General features: G+C 37.6%; 1 protein-coding gene and 1 long non-coding RNA gene across 4 annotated transcripts in view; both read left to right on the top strand.

Annotated features, from left to right (window-relative positions):
• The window catches only part of cog1 (component of oligomeric golgi complex 1), a 39346-nt gene extending 21428 nt beyond the window's left edge, over positions 1-17918 (top strand). For all 3 annotated transcript variants that reach the window (XM_061905904.1, XM_061905905.1, XM_061905906.1), the window contains 11 exons: positions 1714-1870; positions 4897-5107; positions 5188-5536; positions 7285-7715; positions 8703-8849; positions 10512-10670; positions 11114-11217; positions 13783-13891; positions 15374-15483; positions 16512-16590; positions 17690-17918. In XM_061905904.1, the coding sequence (XP_061761888.1) occupies positions 1714-1870; positions 4897-5107; positions 5188-5536; positions 7285-7715; positions 8703-8849; positions 10512-10670; positions 11114-11217; positions 13783-13891; positions 15374-15483; positions 16512-16590; positions 17690-17815 (1982 nt within the window). In that variant the 3' untranslated portion in view covers positions 17816-17918. The remainder of the gene's footprint in view (positions 1-1713; positions 1871-4896; positions 5108-5187; positions 5537-7284; positions 7716-8702; positions 8850-10511; positions 10671-11113; positions 11218-13782; positions 13892-15373; positions 15484-16511; positions 16591-17689) is intronic.
• On the top strand, positions 1877-3367 carry LOC133556206 (uncharacterized). Its single transcript, XR_009807474.1, has 2 exons — positions 1877-2892; positions 2969-3367. It is a non-coding gene; the product is annotated as an uncharacterized LOC133556206 (long non-coding RNA).
• Positions 17919-19554: the final 1636 nt, after the last annotated feature.

The raw sequence follows: 19554 nt of genomic DNA, 5'->3' as shown, positions 1-19554 counted from the left end.
TCGGCGTGCTTTGGTATTAGCCGTAAACGCTTACTACGGAAAGAGATACACTAGCTTCTACGTCAACACGAAACACGTTTGAGTTTGTAATGCACAACACAATGTGTACTCTAATCTGTACTGAGTGAAAAACATGAACAATCATATTACAGTATCTGTAAAGTATTATTTCAAGTTTTGTTTGTACCCAGCTAGCCAGACAGTGTATGTACTGTAGTTGTAATAACACATGACGTGCTGCCAGCTGGCCGGGGACGTTTTTTTTGGTTTATTTGTGTAAGCAATCCATTTATGTTGAAAAAGTATGGCTTCAAATTCAAATTTTGCAGCTTCGAGTCACTTTCACCTCGCTTTCTCGGCTTCCGTCTGCTCCAAAGTCTCACGCTTCCTTCGTGCTCGCTTCCTCAGTATATTCAGCTCCAAAAATACTTGTCTTCGTTGTCTGTTACCAAGTCTGTTATGATTACAACACACTCGCGTTTGTTTCCGGAGGTAGGAACACACATTTGTTGCCAGAGGTCAGAAGTGCGTTGCTATGGAAACTGAAATAAATACGCAGAGGAATCAGTCAAGGCAATTATTAAAATTATCAAATAGATAAATAGATATATATATATACTTGCAGTGTGTATATTGTACATATAAAATTGTTATGAAAGTGTCTGTTACTACATTATATATATATATATATATATATATATATATATATATATATATATATATATATATATATATATATATATATATACTTGCAGTGTGTATATTGTACATATTAGATTGCTATGAAGGTTTCAGTTGCTACTGCTTTGTACTGAGAAGGAGTTGACGACACAGACACCAGGGAGCAGTAAAGTCCTATTATTTATATATATATATATATGTATATATATATATATATATACATATATCAGGGAGCAGTAAAGTCCTATTATTTCTATATATATATATATATATGTGTGTGTGTGTATATATAATAATAATAAACATTACTAACTGAAACTATAGAATGGTGTGTGTGACAAAACCCAAGAGTGTGTGTGTGTGGCTATGTGTATGGTTAGCTGAAGTTTGTGTTACCAAGTGTTGAGTAGAGCAAGAGGAGGGATAAAGCAGGAGGGCAGTCTGTGGTCCAGGCGAGGGTTGAGTAATGAGGTAGGCTGTCCGAGGCTTACGGTACACAATAGAGAACTAAGTTCCCGCGAGGATCCTAGGGTACACTGGTCCTTACACCGCTCGCCCTCATCAGTTCCAGGTGTGCAGATTGCTGATCGCCCAGAGCCTTGCCGGCATGTGGGTGTGACATGGCCAACGCGAACAGAGGCGTGTCTTGGCACGCTGCCAACGGAGGTGCTGGCAGACCCTGCTGCCGGGGAAAAGCTGGTTGGAGCCCATACCGTGACAACTACATTATACATACTTGCAGTGTGTATATTGTACATATCACATATTGTTATGAAGGTGTCTGTTACTACATTATATTATTTATTTATTGTATTTATTTTGAATCAAACTTGGTTATAAGTGTGTATAAGTACTTTTTCAGCACATTCAACAATACCGTGATAATAATGACAACTGTCGTGATATATTTAACTGACAATAACTGTGACATGACATTGTCATAAGGTTACAACCCTAGTTATGATGCTGGCGTCCTTCAAACGAGCACCCAGCTACTGGCTTCTTCCTCGATAAAAGTAGGTCTCTCCGCAGGTAAAGGCACAGGTGTGCTGGAGGAACACACCAGCACGGGCAGCTGGTTCAGGTATCTTCCTCGCTCCGTCACAGACTTCCAGCCCACGCTTCGTACGCTGGCACAGCCAATCCAGAGGGAGCAGCTGCGGGACACCTTGCAGCAGTGGATCCATACGTAAGCTTCAACCACAAACATATGCTGAGTCAGCAAATACAATCCCTGTTTACATATGAGTTGGGAAATTGTGTTAGATGTAAATATAAACGGAATACAATGATTTGCAAATCATTTTCAACCAATATTCAGTTGAATATGCTACAAAGACAACATATTTGATGTTCAAACTGATAAACGTTTTTTATTTGCAAATAATCATTAACTTTAGAATTTGATGCCAGCAACACATGACAAAGAAGTTGGGAAAGGTGGCAATAAATTCTGATATAGTTGAGGAATGCTCATCAAACACTTATTTGGAACATCCCACAGGTGTGCAGGCTAATTTGGAACAGGTGGGTGCCATGATTGGGTATAAAAACAGCTTCCCAAAAAATGCTCAGTCTTTTACAATAAAGGATGGGGCGAGGTACACCCCTTTTTCCACAACTGCGTGAGCAAATAGTCAAACAGTTTAAGAACAACGTTTCTCAAAGTGCAATTGCAAGAAATTTAGGGATTTTAACATCTACGGTCCATAATATCATCAAAAGATTCAGAGAATCTGGAGAAATCACTCCACGTAAGACGCATGGCCGGAAACCAACATTGAATGACCGTGACTTTCCATCCCTCAGACTGTATCAAAAACGGACATCAATCTCTTAAGGATATCACCACATGGGCTCAGGAACACTTCAGAAAACCACTTTTACTAAATACAGTTTGTCGCTACATCTGTAAGTGCAAGGTAAAGCTCTACTATGCAAAGCGAAAGCCATTTATCAACAACATCTAGAAACGCCGCCGGCTTCTCTGGGCCCTAGATCATCTAAGATGGACTGATACAGAGTGGAAAAGTGTTCTGTGGTCTGACGAGTCCACATTTCAAATTGTTTATGGAAATATTCGACATCTTGTCTTCCAGACTGTTATCGACGCACAATTCAAAAGCCAGCATCTGTGATGGTATGGGGGTGCATTAGTGCCCAAAGCATGGGTAACTTACACATCTGCGAAGGCACCATTAATGCTGAAAGGTACATACAGGTTTTGGAACAACATATGCTGCCATCTAAGCGCCGTGTTTTTCATGGACGCCCCTGCTTATTTCAGCAAGGCAATGCCAAGCCACATTCAGCACGTGTTACAACAGCGTGGCTTCGTAAAAAAAGAGTGCAGGTACTTTCCTGGCCCACCTGCAGTCCAGACCTGTCTCCCATCGAAAATGTGTGGCGCATTATGAAGCGTAAAATACGACAGCGGAGACCCCGGACTGTTGATCGACTGAAGCTCTACATAAAACAAGAATGGGAAAGAATTCTACTTTCAAAGCTTCAACAATTAGTTTCTTCAGTTCCCAAACGCTTTTTGAGTGTTGTTAAAAGAAAAGGTGATGTAACACAGTGGTGAACAAGCCCTTTCCCAACTACTTTGGCACGTGTTGCAGCCCTGAAATTCTAAGTTCATTATTATTTGCAAAAAAAAAATAAAGTTTATGAGTTTGACATCAAATATCTTGTCTTTGTAGTGCATTCAACTGAATAAGGGTTGAAAATGATTTGTGAATCATTGTATTCCGTTTATTTTTACATCTAACACAATTTCCCAACTCATATGGAAACGGGGTTTGTAGTTCAGAGGACAGCAGTTCGAAAAGTTTGATTTATTTTCAAAAACAAACAATAAAAGCACATTGCATGAGTCTGTGTGTGAGCCGTTCCTTTCAAAGAGCGGTTCAAAAGACTGGTTGGTTATTATAGTTTTTTTCAATCGAGGAGGGGTTCTTAACCAAAAGGCTATGGTTAGGGTCTATACAATATTTCAACCATTATTGGCCCGCCAAAAATGATTTGTTTCTAAGCTGTGGGCCGTATGGGCTGCAGCAGGACTCAGTTGTAACACACTTCCCCACCACATGTGGCAGTAATGACAATATCAAACAAACAGAAGAAGTCTGAAGCTAAAGTGAGAGAGAAATTTAAAATATAAAAAATATTTTTTTTTGTTTTTTACAGAAAAAGCTTACAGCTTAGTTGCCAGAATTGTACTGTTAAATTTGCATTGGTTTTTACAACATTACCCCGAGAGGGACAAGCGGTAGGAAATGGATGGATGAACGGATATTGTTCATGGAAAAACGGTAAAAGTTCCTTTTTTATTCTGGCAACATAGCTGCCAGTTTTTGTACCGTAAAAATAAAAGTACCGTCTTTCCCTTTACAGTAATACACCGTTAAAAACAACAACCGTAGATTTTACAGTGAAAAACTGGCAGCTCAGTCAACAGAATTTTAATGCTAAAAACAGTAGTCGTTTTTTTCAATTTACAGTATTATGCTGTAAAGAACACCGTAAAATGTATTCTCATTTGTATTAATTTGACGGATAGTTTGCTGTAAAGTTAAGTATTTTTATTTAGACAAAAACATGTTTGGAAAGTATGATAGTATACTGTAATATTTGTTGCATTGTTGGATACTATTAAAGTTGAAAAGGTATGCAATTTCAAGCAGTACGTATATTTTTTCTGTCAAAATGAAAAAAATCTATTACATTTAGTGAGAAAATATCAAGTACTTTATTGACACATATTGTTTCCAGGTGTTTGTGGGTTAGGGTTAGGGTTTGGGTTAGGTTTAGGGGTCCCACACACGACTGAAACGCTCTCAGACACACTACAGAAACCCTCTCACTCCCAAGTATACTGAAACACTCTCACATACACTACTAAAACGCTCTCAAACACAAGTAGTGAAACACTCTCACTCACAAGTACTGAAACACTCTCACACACTACTCAAACACTCTCACACACAAGTATTGAAACGCTCTCACACACACCACTGAAACGCTCTCACACACTGTATAGAAACCCTCTCAGTCACAACTACTGAAATACTCTCACAAGCACTACTGAAATGCTTTCAGTAGTGATGTAAGAGGGAATTCTGAATAATGTCCGCTCATAATTGATGGCTTCTCTGTTCTAGATACACTTTATAAATCTCATTCATTATCAATATTGATATCTCCTGCCTTCAGATGCAAGGAGGACATCTGCCACGGGGTCAGTAGCCTCCTGGTTTACGTGAAGAGCCTGAAGGGACTAGCAGCCATCAGGGACGCCGTGTGGGACCTCCTGTCCACGGACTCCATCCAGCGTCACTGGAGCACAGTCTGCCAGCGGCTGCTGGAGCGCCCTTTGGCTGTCTGGGATGACTTCCTGCAGCAGCTCTTCCTCCAACGCCTACAGGTGAGGGCATCCTCCTCAACACGTAGCAGACCACATATGAGTGTTCCTCAGTCTGGGGTCTCGTCTCACTGATCCACAAGGCTATAACCAAGGAGGAAACTGAGGCCATCTCCGTGAGTTCTGTCCAGCTCCTCACCTCAGCTGTGAGGGATCTGGAGGAGCAGACCACTGCTTCTTGTTCGGGTTCAAACATTTCGGCTCAGTACGAAGCAGACGTGGCCTCCTATTTGTGGTCGGAATCTGCGGGGGACCTGCTGAGCGACGCGGGTTGGGTCAGTGTGAGCCAGCGGGGGCAGCAGCAGAGAAGTGGTCTGGCCATGAAGACCCAGGCCCTGACGCCCTGTGTTCAAAACTTCTGCTCATCTTTAGACGGCAAACTGAAAGAAAGACTGGATGACCTCCAGCATTACCTTCCCTCCCAAAACACAGGTAAAGTATGGCTTTCTGTTTTTTCTTGTCTAGTACAGGGGTCGGCAACTCAAAATGAGGAAAGTAAAAAATAAATCTGTCTGGAGCAAAAAATTAAAAGCCTTAAATAAGTGTTATGATGAAGTGTCTATCTTCGCCTACTATCAAAATGACTTTAAAAGTCTTATGTAAGTGTTATATTGAAGACAACACATGATGTACTGTAAGTGTCTATATTAGCTATATTATTGTACTATCAAAATTACTTTAAAAGTCTTATATAAGGGTTAGAATGAGGACAAAACATGATGTGTCTATATTAGCCTACTATCAAAATGACATTAAAAGTCTTATATAAGTGTTATAATGAAGTAATTAATAAAACATGTATCATAAAAAAATAATTGTTGAATATAGAAGATACATTATTAATAATGTATCATAAATACAAAACAAACATATAATAGGGTGGAAGATACTTGAGGTGTGTACTCCCTTTTTGCAAGGTATTCTCTATATATACATATATATATATATATGTATATATATATATGTATATATATATATATATATATATATATATACATACATATATATATATATATATATATGTATGTATATATATATATATATGTATGTATATATATATATATATATATGTATGTATGTATATATATATATGTATATATATATATATTTATGTATGTATATATATATATATATATATATATATGTATATATATATATATATATATATATATGTATATATATATATATATATGTATATATGTATATATATATATATATGTATATATATATATATATATATATATATATGTATATATATATATATATATATATATATATATATATATATATATATATATATATATATATATATATATATATATATATCTTCATCAGCCGTTGTCAGTCCACTGCCGGACAAAGCCTCAGCATATTTCTGCCATAGTGAACGATCTCTAGTGGCGTTCTTTTCATGCTGGTTATTAGCCTACACCTTCCACGCTGGCTTGGTGCGGGTTGGAAGGGGTATTTTATATCAGAGACCTTTCTCCTAGACTAATTGCCTTACTGGGCTGTTGAACTTAGTCTGTCCTGTTGGTTGTCTGGGCCCCATTTACCCAGGGAGACCCGCTCATCTTTATGGCGCTGACCGCCCACCAGTTACAAGACAAGGTGCAAACGGTTCTTTGTGTGCATTTTATAGACGTTAGTTGGGACTCACTAACCCCACACACAACCTCCCATCTCATGCCTGGATGTAGTTTAACGTCATATATATATATATATATATATATATATATATATATATATATATATATATATATATATATATATATATATATATATATATATAGCTAAATACACACATATATGCATAAATACATACATACATCGGTAATAATCGGTATCGACATCGAAAAGTCATGACTTTTACATATGTATATATCTATACATATATGTTTTTGTGTATCTATCTATATATGTATGTGTTTATATATGTATGTGTATATATATTTATGTACACACACATACATATATATGTATGTGTGTGTATATATATGCGTACATATGTATATAAATGTGTGTATATATCTGTGTAAATGTTCATATATATATCAATGTACACACACACATACGTATATGCATAGAACAATTTCCCTAGTGGATCAATAAAGTTTGTCTATGTCTAATATAGAGAGTGGTGGGCACTGACCAATGCTCTTTATTTAATTCCATATCAGTTGTGGCTCCATCTACTGAACAGAAGGAGAACACGCTGCCTTCCTCCTTCAACCGCTTCACAGACTCTCTGGCAGTGGAGGAGGCTTTACAAGATGGCTGCCACACCTGCATCCGCCGCATCCTGTCCGCCATCCGCACTGAACTGTCCGCGGCGCCTTCCGGCTACGCCTGCCCGAGTTCGGTTCTCTTCATGGCCCGGCTGTGTCAGTCCGTGGCCGAGCTGTGTCCCAGCCTGAAGCAATGCATTGTGGGCCGCCAGCGAGCGGGCGAGGCCGCGGCCAAAGCGGCGAGCAGACAGAGCAAAAAGTTGGGTAAAAGTAAGGTGGCTGCAGAGGTCAACGCTGCTCAGGCCAAGTGGGCGGAGCTTAAGGAGGAGCTTGTGCAGTGCAGCTTGGAGGGCTACCGCATCTGGAGCTCTGCCCTCTCAAAGGTCAGCCCCTTTTGTAAATGTTGCTCGAAATTAACTTTAAAACAACTACACGCACACACACACACAAAATAGGCATAGTCCAGTTATTTGTGAAGGCTCTTTTCAGCAAGGGGTGTTTACGATAGGTAACAATCGGTATCGGTCCTGAAAAAAATGTATCGGTCCAAATCTACTCCTAAGTGACATTTGCAAGTAGTAATCAGGAAGTAGTCTTCACCATTAAGTGCTAATACTGTAAGTATTGTACTTATTACACACAAGCTGTTTGATTGTAACGTGCATCTCAGTGAAATTGCTGTGAAAATGGCTAATGGTAATCAGTAGCGTGTATATGGCATAGCATAGTGTTTCTTAACCCATTATTGGGCTACAAGCGCCCCCTTGAGGGCGGCCCACTAATATCACCTATTTGTGGCAGCGGTACTCCGTTGTAGTACACTTTTCCCCGCCACTTGTGGCAGTCATGACAATAACAAACAGAATACATCGAAAAATTTGTTAAGCGCAAAAATTAAGACTTAAGTGCTGAAGCTGTATTTTCGTTTGCACTTAAATATTTTTGGAGAGTTTATTTGAGAAACAATTATTAAAATGATTATTAATTTAGTTAGAATGTATTTATCTTAGCAGTGCATATTTTTTTTCCTTTTTGCAGTATTTTTGATCAGTATTTATTTTGTAATCAGTCTGACCTAAACCTTGATAATAATATTTGTGATTACCACATGCTTTTATATCTTTTGACATCCTGTTCAACTGTTAAGTATAGGTTAGACATGATCCTTCAGTGTGATTAAAATCAACATTCAAGTGGGCCCCTGGGCCGTCTGTAGTGGAAAAGATTGTATGTGAATTAGCACCTATTGCATTCAGTATTAAAAATGCTGAATTTAGTACCTGTCCCTACTGCTCCATGTCTTAGAGTGTCTATGAGTCCACACCCGCTTTACACGATATGGAGTTGATTTATTGTCTCTCCTGGTTCAGACTCTGCTGGACTGCTTTGGCGCGGGCCTCCATGCCGACTCTGCGGGCGCGGTCCTGACGACTGCCACTAGCTGGGAGGACCTGGAGATCCAAGAAGAGGCTCAGTCCGGGAGCAGCATCACGTCCAAAATCCGTGTTCCCGTCCAGGTGAGCAGTTTAGTTCTCACAGTGGACTTACTGTAGTGATATGCGGATCAATACCAATACCAGATCTTTATGCTGTAATATTGATTTGATCAAAGTATCGATACTTTAGTTCAGGGTTGCAGTTAAAACAGATATTGTGTCAGCTTTGTATTGTAGGTGACTAAGTATATAATATTATTAGTTATTAGTTAGAACAGGGGTGTCCTAACATTTTGACTGGGGGGCCACATTGGGCTAAAACTATATGTTTGGGGGCCAAAAGCTCACTGCATGCAAAGTAACTATATATATGTATGTATGTCTGTGTGTATGTGTATATGTATATATATATATATATATATATATATATATATATATGTGTATGTATGTCTATACAGTTACATACATATATTTCTATTATACATATCCATACATCTATACATACATATATATATTGCAGTCAGTCAATTTTTTTAGCCCAGTGCTAGAAAATGATTATCCAGAGTATGTGAAACTTCGACTCCTACCTTGGTTACCTTTGCAAAGACCTCCTTAAAGTTTTGTAATCAATCAGAAATATCAAGCAGCTAAAATGTGCCAAACACGTGCCTTGCAATGGATTTAAATAGGTGTAATTTAGATTTTCTTTTATGGTGGTTGGCTGTTTTTTTATAGTATGCACTAAGTTTGGGTAACAGGTGTAATGTGTGACCATGTGTGTTTTTTATGTGCCATGACTCAGGAAGGTTGTTTGGATTGAGTCATATAAGTGAACGCTGTGTATGTAGGTCCTGGAAAGTACATTTGGTGATCACTGGTTGGAGTCGTCCACAATATGGTGGCAAATAATCATCTGTCAAACTGCCAGATATTTAAATGATATATGTTAATAACCTGCCCGCTCAGAATGCTGAATTGGCCCGTGGGCCATAGTATGAACACCCCTGAGTTAGAACATTTCTGCTTTTTCTCATTAAATACAGATTTTTTTTTGCTCTTTTTCTTACTTTTTTCCTGCTGTTTTTTCCCCATTTAAGAATAGAATAAAAATAACAATAATAATAGTATGATTGTGTAAGTGCATAACCTAATGTGTCAAATTCTGCCTGTACAAAAATATGAATGTTCATGTACAAATTTAACAGTAACCGTTACATTTTTTCAATTTATTTTGTAAGTAAGTAGTATTTTTTTGATTAACTAACTCATTGTTGTTTATATTTTAGATATATCATATGTATATTCAGAGAACTTCTAATATTTCAGATCAGGGGTGTCTAAATGTTTTCCACCAAGGGCCGCATACTGAATAGTCAGTTACTGTGGGTCATTTTGATATTTTTTTATTATAAAAAAGTGCTAAACACAGACATTATATATATTTAAAAACAAGAACATTGTACATTAATATTATTAGTTTAAATAATTCAGCATTTTCTCATTTCATTCAATTTGTTGCTCATTTTTCTCACATTTTTACTGTTGTTTTTTAGATAAGTATCTTAGAGACATTTGGTACATTTACACTAAGTATCGGTATCGGACCGGTATCACCGATGTCAGCCTGAATTGTACTTGGTATCGGATCGGAAAGAAAATCATTGGTATCGCACATCACTAAAATACTGCGCGATGAAAAGGTGCAAAGAAGGTTTACGTGATCACATGACATGCCGTTTGCAGCCATCTTGGTTTGTCCAGTCCCTCCTGTTCCGGCTGTGTGCAGAGGTGAACAGGATTGGGGGCCACACTCTGCCACGAGCCACCCTGCACGAACTTTTGCAGGCATGCCTGGACCAGGTCTTGCAAGAATACCACCGACTCACACAGCAGACCCCCGGGGTAAAACACACACACACACACAGTCACATGCACGCACAAAATGAGCATATACTGAAAAGATCATTTCACACACAAGTAAACACGCTGCAGAACTGCTCGTATCGCACATGATAACACTCACAAATACGCTGCAGGACTACTTGTATCACACATTGTATCGCAGACAAATAAACACGCTGCAGGACCGCTTGTATCGCACATGATATCACACACAAGTAAACACGCTGCAGGACTGCTTGTATCGCACATTATATCACACACAAGTAAACACGCTGCAGGATTGCTTGTATCACACATTGTATCGTACAAGTAAACACGCTGCAGGACTTCTTATATCGCACATGATATCACACACAAGTAAACACTCTGCAGGACTGCTTGTATCGCACATGATATCACATATTTAAAATGCGTAGTAGCCATGATGTTTTATGTCTCTTCAGGAAGGTATCTTTCCAATGACCCAGAACCGAGCGCTACAAATGATGTTTGACCTCTGGTATCTTAACGCCACCTTGTCTGCCAAAAGATCACCACAAGACCCAAGGTGATGCTTTATATCAGTGGTTCTCAAACTTTTTCACCAAGTACCACCATAATGACCACCATTAAAATACACTAGCGTTGTAGGCCCATGTATTCATTAAAATCATGTATGTTAACAAGTATGTTTAATATTTTGGCCACTGTAACATGACACACAATTAGAAATATTTAGATGTAAAAATTACTTTTCTGATCAAATTAGTGTGTGTTGATTCTCCCAGTCTGGATTAATAGGGACTGCTGTGAGTGCCTGAAAGTCTGCATTCAGGGCAGGATTACTGGTGTTTTGCAGCAGATAGTGAAAGTAAAGACGCTGTCCCTTTTAAGCGTCTATGATAGTGTAAATCATATTAACTTATTTTCTTCTTCTGGGCTGCACTTCCAGCTGTGTAAGGGGAAGAACGCTGATTGAACATTCATTGTCATGAGGAGACTCACTTATGCGAAGTAGCGCACTCACACTGACATATACACACACAAATGTACACAAACGTACACACACACACAGGATCACGGTCAATAAAGGCGGATTGTTCTGTGCAGGATTATACCGAGCATCGTCACTTCCCTGCTGTTTAGTACTGCACTAACTTCTAACAGTTCCACCAAGTTTAATGGAGGAAATATATGCAGCTGATCACCATGATCCAACTCAAATGAATGGAAATCACGATCAAATTAAGTTAAAGTACCAATGATTGTCAAACACACACTAGGTGTGGTGAAATTATTCTCTGTATTTGACCCATCACCCTTGATCACCCCCTGGGAGGTGAGGGGAGCAGTGAGCAGCAGCGATGACCGCGCCTGGGAATAATTTTTTGTGATTCAGCCCCCAATTCCAATCCTTGATGCTGAGTGCCAAGCATGGAGGTAATGGGTCCCATTTTTATAGTCTTTGGTATGACTCGGCTAGAGTATAATCGCCCAGCCCTTGTCTGACTGTATTTTTTAGAGTCTGACTGTAATCGTCTGGATCTATTTTGTATAATCTGACTGTATTTTTTAGTCTGACTGTATTTTGTGCAGTTTGACTGTATTTTGTACAGCCTGAGTGTTTTAGATCAACTGTATTTTGTACAGTGTGACTGTATCAGACCAACTGTATTTTGTGCAGTCTGACTGTATTTTGTACAGTCTGACTGTATTAGTCTGAATGTATTTTGTACGGTTTGACTGTATTTTGTACGGTCTGACTGTGTTTTGTATAATCTGACTGTATTTTGTACAGACTGACTTTAAGTCCGACTGTATGTTGTGTAGTCTGACCGTATTTTCTACAGTTTGACTGTATTTTGTACAGTCTGACCAAATAAATTTTATACAGTCTGACTGTATTAGACCAACTGTATGTTGTGTAGTCTGATTGTATTTTGTACAGTCTGACTGTATTTTATGCAGTCTGACTGTACTAGACTTAACGGTATTTTGTGTAGTCTGATTGTATTTCGTAAAATGTGACTGTATTTTGTACAGTGTGACTGTATTTTGTACAGTTTGGCTGTATTAGTTTGACTGTATTTTGTGCAGTCTGACTGTATTAGACCAACTGTATGTTGTGTAGTCTGACTGTATTTGTACAGTCTGACGTATTAGTTTAACTGTATTTTATGCACTCTGACTGTATTAGACCAACTGTATTTTATGCAGTTTGACTGTATTAGACTAACTGTATTTTGTGTAGTCTAATTGTATTTCATACAACGTGACTGTATTTTGTACAGTTTGGCTGTATTAGTTTGATTGTATTTTGTACAGTCTGACTTTATTAGACCTACTGTATTTTGTGTAGCTTGATTGTATTTTGTACAGTCTGACTGTGTTAGTCTGAATGTATTTTGTACAGTCTGACTGTGTTTTGTATAATCTGACTGTATTTTGAAGTCTGACTGTATTTTTACAGACTGACTATTAGTCCGACTGTATGTTGTGTAGTCTGACTGTATTTTGTACAGTTTGACTGTATTTTGTACAGTCTGACTGTATTAGACCAACTGTATGTTGTGTAGTCTGATTGTATTTTGTACAGTTTGACTGTATTTTGTGCAGTCTGACTGTATTAGACCAGGTGTATTTTGTACAGTCTGACTGTATTTTGTATAGTCTGACTTATTAGACCAACTGTATTTTGTGTTGTACAGTATGGCTGTATTTAGTACAGTCTGACTGTATTTAGTACAGTCTGACTGTATTTTTTGTCGTGTGACTGTATTTTGTGCAGTCTGACTATTCATTTGACTGTATTTTGTACAGTGTGACTCTATTAGTCTGACTGTGTTTATAAAGTCTGACTTATTAGTCTGATTGTATTTTGTACAGTCCGACTGTACTAGTCTGACTGTATTTTTTTTTTTACAAAATACAGTCAAACTAATAGTCAGATTGTATTTTGCAACGTCTGTCTGTATTAGTCCGACTATATTTTGTAACATCTGACTCTATTTTATACAGTATGACTATTCTGTACAGTCTGACTGTATTTCGTGTAGTCTGACTGTATTTTGTACATTTGACGATTGGTCTGACTGTATTTTGGTGATAATATCACAAGATGTTGTGTTTTCAGAATGCAGGCGGTCTGTGATTGGCTGGAGAGCCACATCGATCCCTTTGACCTGGACGTCTTCACAACTCCCCTCAATGCAAACCTCCATCGTCTGTGCCAGAGGACATCCGTACGGTTTCTCTTCAAATCGTTTGTTAAAACAATGAAAAACAATTTGTAAAAAAAAAAAAACAATATATATATATATATATATATATATATATATATATATATATATATATATATATATATATATGTGTTTTTGGTTCATTGCAAATTATTGCAAAATAATTTTGCTCATGTTTAAGGTCGACTTTACTTTTTATTTGGCTTTCCTGATACAACTTTTGCACTTCCTCATACGATACCAATTGTGGACTGCTTGTATCGCACATGATATCACACAAGTTAACACTCTGCAGGACTGCTTGTATCGCACATGATATCATGCACAAGTAAACACGCGGCAGGACTGCTTGTATCACACATGATATCACTCACAAGTAAAAACATGCTGCAGGACTGCTTGTGTCACACATGATATCTCACACAAGTAAACACATGGCATGACTGCTTGTATCGCACATGATATCACACACAAGTAAACATGTGGCATGACTGCTTGTATCACACATTGTATCACATACAAGTAAACATGCTGCAGGACTGCTTGTATCGCACATGATATCCCACACAAGTAAACACGATGCAGGGCTTCTTGTATCGTACATGATATCATAAACAAGTAAACACTGCATAACTGCTTGTTATCGCATATGACATCACGCACATGTAAATACGCTGCAGGGATGCTTTTATCGTACATGATGTAACACATACAAATAAACATGCTGCAGGACTGCTTGTATCGCACATTATATCACACACTAGTAAACACGCGGCAGGACTGCACGTATCACACATGATAGCACACAAAAGTAAACACGCTGCAGGGCTGCTTGTTTCACACATTACATTACAAAAAAAGATCTGGCCTGACTGCTTGTATTGCATATGATATCACAAACACAAGCAAACACGCTGCAGGACTGCTTGTATCACACACAAGTAAACACATGGCATGACTGCTTGTATCGCAAATGATATCACACACAAGTAAACATGCTGCAAGTTTGCTTGTATCACACATGACATCACACAAGTAAACAAGCTGCAGGGCTGCTTGTATCGCACATGATATCACACACAAGTAGACACGCTGTGGGACTGTTTGTGTCACACTTGATTATACAAGTAAACACGTGGCATGACTGTATCACACATGATATCACACAAAAGTAAACACGCTGCATGACTTCTTGTATCGCACATGATTTCAAACAAGTAAACACGCTGCAGGACTGCTTGTATCGCACATGATATCACACACAAGTAAACACGCTGCAGGACTGCTTGTATCGCACATGATTTCAAACAAGTAAACACGCTGCAGGACTGCTTGTATCACACATGATATCACCCACAAACACGTGGCATGATTGCTTGTATCGCACATGATTTCACACACTAGATGTATCACAGCAGATGTACATGGAAGAGAAGTAATCGAGCCGCTGTAGGAACACCACACTAAGTGCTTTGGTTCTCGCAGGTGCTGTTTGGGCTGCTGACAGTTTTGGAGAAACCGTTCGGATGGCGGAGCAGCAGCGCGACCTCGCAGGAGCCTCACAACATCCTTCCTCTCTCCAGCAGTCCCATCAGGTCTCAGCTTCTCTTTCCCTCGGTCTACACATGGGGGCTGTTGCATTTATCCACCTGGGAAGGTTTGATCTGCCGATACTGTCGAGTGACATCGTCCAATACCAACCACACGTATGAACTGTCCTTTTTAAGTCAGTGCTATTGACAGTGTTGCCATGACAACACAATATGTGTGTTAGTACACATAGAGTCAGTAGTACACAACAACTACTATCTACCACTCTTTGAAAGTCATCCTGTGTCCAGCCAATTCTTTCCTGAGAGTGTAAACATGACCAAAAATACAAAAAAACAGATGTGGTCAAGTAAAAAATATCAATGTAATCACTTTGGTATCGACCATATACTGATACTATTGATGGTATCGACACCAACAGTGATTGAATGGACCGTCCTCTGACGTGTGTTGTACTAATTGTGACAATGCTGACACAGCAACACTTTTATTATCCTCTTTATAACTCTTTCATTAATATACTTTGTCATTTTACTTCGATATCCGCTTACTTTCTGCTGTATCGCACTTCTCTAACTTTACCTGGCACTTCATTCTTCCCTTTTCATGTGAGCTTAGCGATTAGCATGCCCGTTCCCACTTGCTCTGGGTGTGTAACATGTTATGTGTCGTCCTCCATTGATAACAATACTTGATGGTGATACTTAAGATGCTAAGAAATGTAGATTATTTCCCGTAATTGAGGTGGTGGAGCGGCTCCAGACTGTGTGCTGTGTACACATTATTATTCAGGGGACTTGAAATAAATTGGATTTTTATTTGTTTAAATATGTATTTATTTATTTTCAGACACCTAATTGTGTTTTTTTTCCCAAAAAGTAAAATAAGATGTATAATCTAAATAAATAAGCAAGAAACTACAGACAATTGCATTTCTGAATGGCCTTAAAAAGACATAGTAACCCACAAGCACGCAAAAAGCTCATCAACCACACACATTTGGGATGTGATTCAATCAGGGTTGATCAGTTGGAGGGAATGAATAAATAATAACTCCTTTTGTTGTCTGCAGGTTTGGTTTGTTGCCTCTCAGCATGTCCGGTCTGCATAAATCCAAGATTGCCACCAAAAGTTCCAATTCTCACCAGCTGGTAAATAATTAAAATATCTGAAAGGGGAAATGCTTTGTTTTTTATTTGTGTTTCCATTCACCATCCTTTATGTGGGACAAGTAGTGTTCCACTTTTTATGCATTCTAAATCGTAAATAAACGCCAGCAAGAGTCAGCTACCAATGGAGCAATGCAAGTCACTCTATTCCGCCTATAAAGTGCATCAAGGTTTTATGTACACACTGTAAGTATATAGTGTGGTAAATACCAGTAAGGATATAGGTGATGTCAAAATAATAGTTCCTTTACGTTGGCGTTTATAACAACAATACCGCCAATACTTAATAATAATACTTCATATGCAGGTAACGGCATGTTAATTAAATATTGTTTGCAGTTTTTATAAACTAGTGCATTTACACCTCGTCTACGAAAAAATAAATACTAAATAGTGTGAACAAAATACTAAATAGTATGTACAAAATACTAAATAGTGTGTATAAAGTACTACATAGTGTGTGTAAAGTAATTCATAATGTGCATATGTAACAAATAGTGTGTAAAAAGTACTAAATATTTTGTACAACGTATATTTCTTTGTTTTGTTTTTCAAAGTTTCAAATGTTTTCTGTTAAAGTTTTTGTTTGTCGAGAAAGTTTATTAGGTTTTTTTTAGTTTCAGTTTTTCACAAATGTTTTTTAAGAAAATTTTTTTGTGTTTTTAGAAAGCCAAAAATGTTTTTTTAGGAAGTTTATTTGTTTTTTGGGAAAGTTTCAAATGTTTTTGGAGAAAGTTTTTATTTATTTTTTTGGGGGGGAGAAATTATATTTTCTAAGAATGTTTAAATTTTTTTCTGTTAAAAAGTTTAGTTTTTTAACAACGTTTTTTTTCTGTATTTTTTTTTTATTTTTTAGAAAGTTTGTTTTTTGATAAAGTGTCTTTGTTTTGTGTTTTTTAAAGTTTGAGTTTTTGGCACATTTTTTTGAGAATATTTCTTTGTTTTTTGAGAAAGTTTCAAATGTTTTTTTCGAGAAATGTTCTTTTATAAGAAAGTTAAAAAGATTTTTTATTTTTTGAGAAGGTTTCAAATGTTTTCTGTTAAAAAGTTTTCTGAGAAAGTTTCTGTGTTTTGTCATTAGACTTCAAAGGCAGAAAATGGCCGTTTGAAAGCAGGAAGCATCTTCCGCCAGCTGGCCGATCAGGAAGAAGACTCGTCTTCTCCGGCTTTGTTCAAACTTCCTTGGTTGTCTGGGATGACCAAATAACTTTCAAAATAAAGGTGATGAATATTTTTTCTATATTTGACGTGTAAAGTACTTTGTTTGCATCTATGGTTGGACTTTCTAAATAAAGTTGCTCTGGTATTTACTTGCTTCTTGATGTTTGACATCTTCTCTTCATCTTTGAGTATTATTTGTTTACCAGTTGTTAACGATAATAAACACCTTTTCGCTATACTTTACACCAGGTGTGCACATTATGTCCATCTCGGAGGATGTTTGTGTCAAGCTTACTAAAAAGTAAGTAAAAGAAATACAAAACAATTCTTTACTAAACAACATGTTGATCAAATAAAGTGCACGGGGGAAAAAAATTTATGTAACACAAAACATTTAACATGTTTTACCATGAATTGATTAACGTGGACCCCAACTTAAACAAGTTGAAAAACTTGTTCGGGTGTTACTATTTAGTGGTCTATTGTACGGAATATGTACTGTACTGTGCAATCTACTAATAAATGTCTCAATCAATCAATCAATTAAAATCAATGTATGCTAACTTAAGTGCCCTACTTGCTACTGACGAATGGTATTAATGCTCAGTAGGAAGCTACATGATAATGTAAAATTATCGCTGTATCAGAGACATGGATGGATACCAAAAAAGGAATTGACTTCGGACTGGAAGGCTATGAACTCAATTATATTAATAAGAGTAAATAACAATGGAGGCGGAGTTGCGGTGTATGTTAAGAAGGACTTCGATTACAAGGTAGTAAAGTAAATGTTGCTGGCTATTGACAATGTTTACCATTGAGATATGTATGAAAGAAGCAGAAATGTATTGATCGGTTGTATATATAGGGCACCCAACTCAAGTATTGAAGGATTGGAAGATTGGATTAAGGGAACTTTCAAAGGAATCAGTAAAAAAGTACTTTTTTCATGTGGAGACTTCAATAAAGATCTCTTGAACCCCAATAAGCAAAAGTCCATTATTGAGTTCACAGATACAATGTATAGTATGAGTTTGTATCCCCAAATCACAAGGCCAACCAGAATTGCAAGTCACAGTGCTTCACTTATTGATAATATCTTCACTAATGTCTTTAATAATAACACAAGTGGACTGTTAACAACCGACATCAGCGACCATCTGCCAGTTTTTACTATTTATGATGGGAACTACAGGACGAAGAACATTGACGAAAAGACATTTCAAAGACTGTGCACAGAGGAAGGAATGATTTCCTTCAAGAAGGATCTGAGGAAACAAATTTGAGACAATGTATACAATGAAGATGATGTAGATCAGACCTGGGCAAATTAAGGCCCGGGGTCCACATGGAGCGCGTTAAGTTTTTCAATCTGGCCCGCCGAACATTCCCAAATAACTTTTTTTGAATCTTTAAAATGGAAGGTGTAGCTGCCATTATGAAGCGCAGTGATGTTTTCAAATTACCGTAAGTATTAAACTAAAGAAAGTATTTCAATGGTTGGAATCTGCGCTTTTGCATGATATTTTAGTGACTAGTGTTGTCCTGATACCAATATTATTTTGATACTTTTCAAAATAAGGAACCAAAAAAATTGCATTATTGGCTTTATTTTTTTTTTTTTAATCCTAGGTACCGATTCATTAGTATCGCGATGCTATACTAATACCTGTATACCGTACAACCCTAAGAGTTACTATGGTCAGTGGCGCTCCAAGCCTCCATGGGGCCCTAAGCAAAATTTGATTTTGGGGCCCTCTATTTCTGCCAATAATATTGATTGTT

This window comes from Nerophis ophidion, linkage group LG07, assembly GCF_033978795.1.
Source record: "Nerophis ophidion isolate RoL-2023_Sa linkage group LG07, RoL_Noph_v1.0, whole genome shotgun sequence".
Classification (NCBI taxonomy): domain Eukaryota; kingdom Metazoa; phylum Chordata; class Actinopteri; order Syngnathiformes; family Syngnathidae; genus Nerophis; species Nerophis ophidion.
The sequence above is the reverse complement of the archived record's forward strand: the minus strand, read 5'-3'. Positions and strand labels throughout refer to the sequence as shown.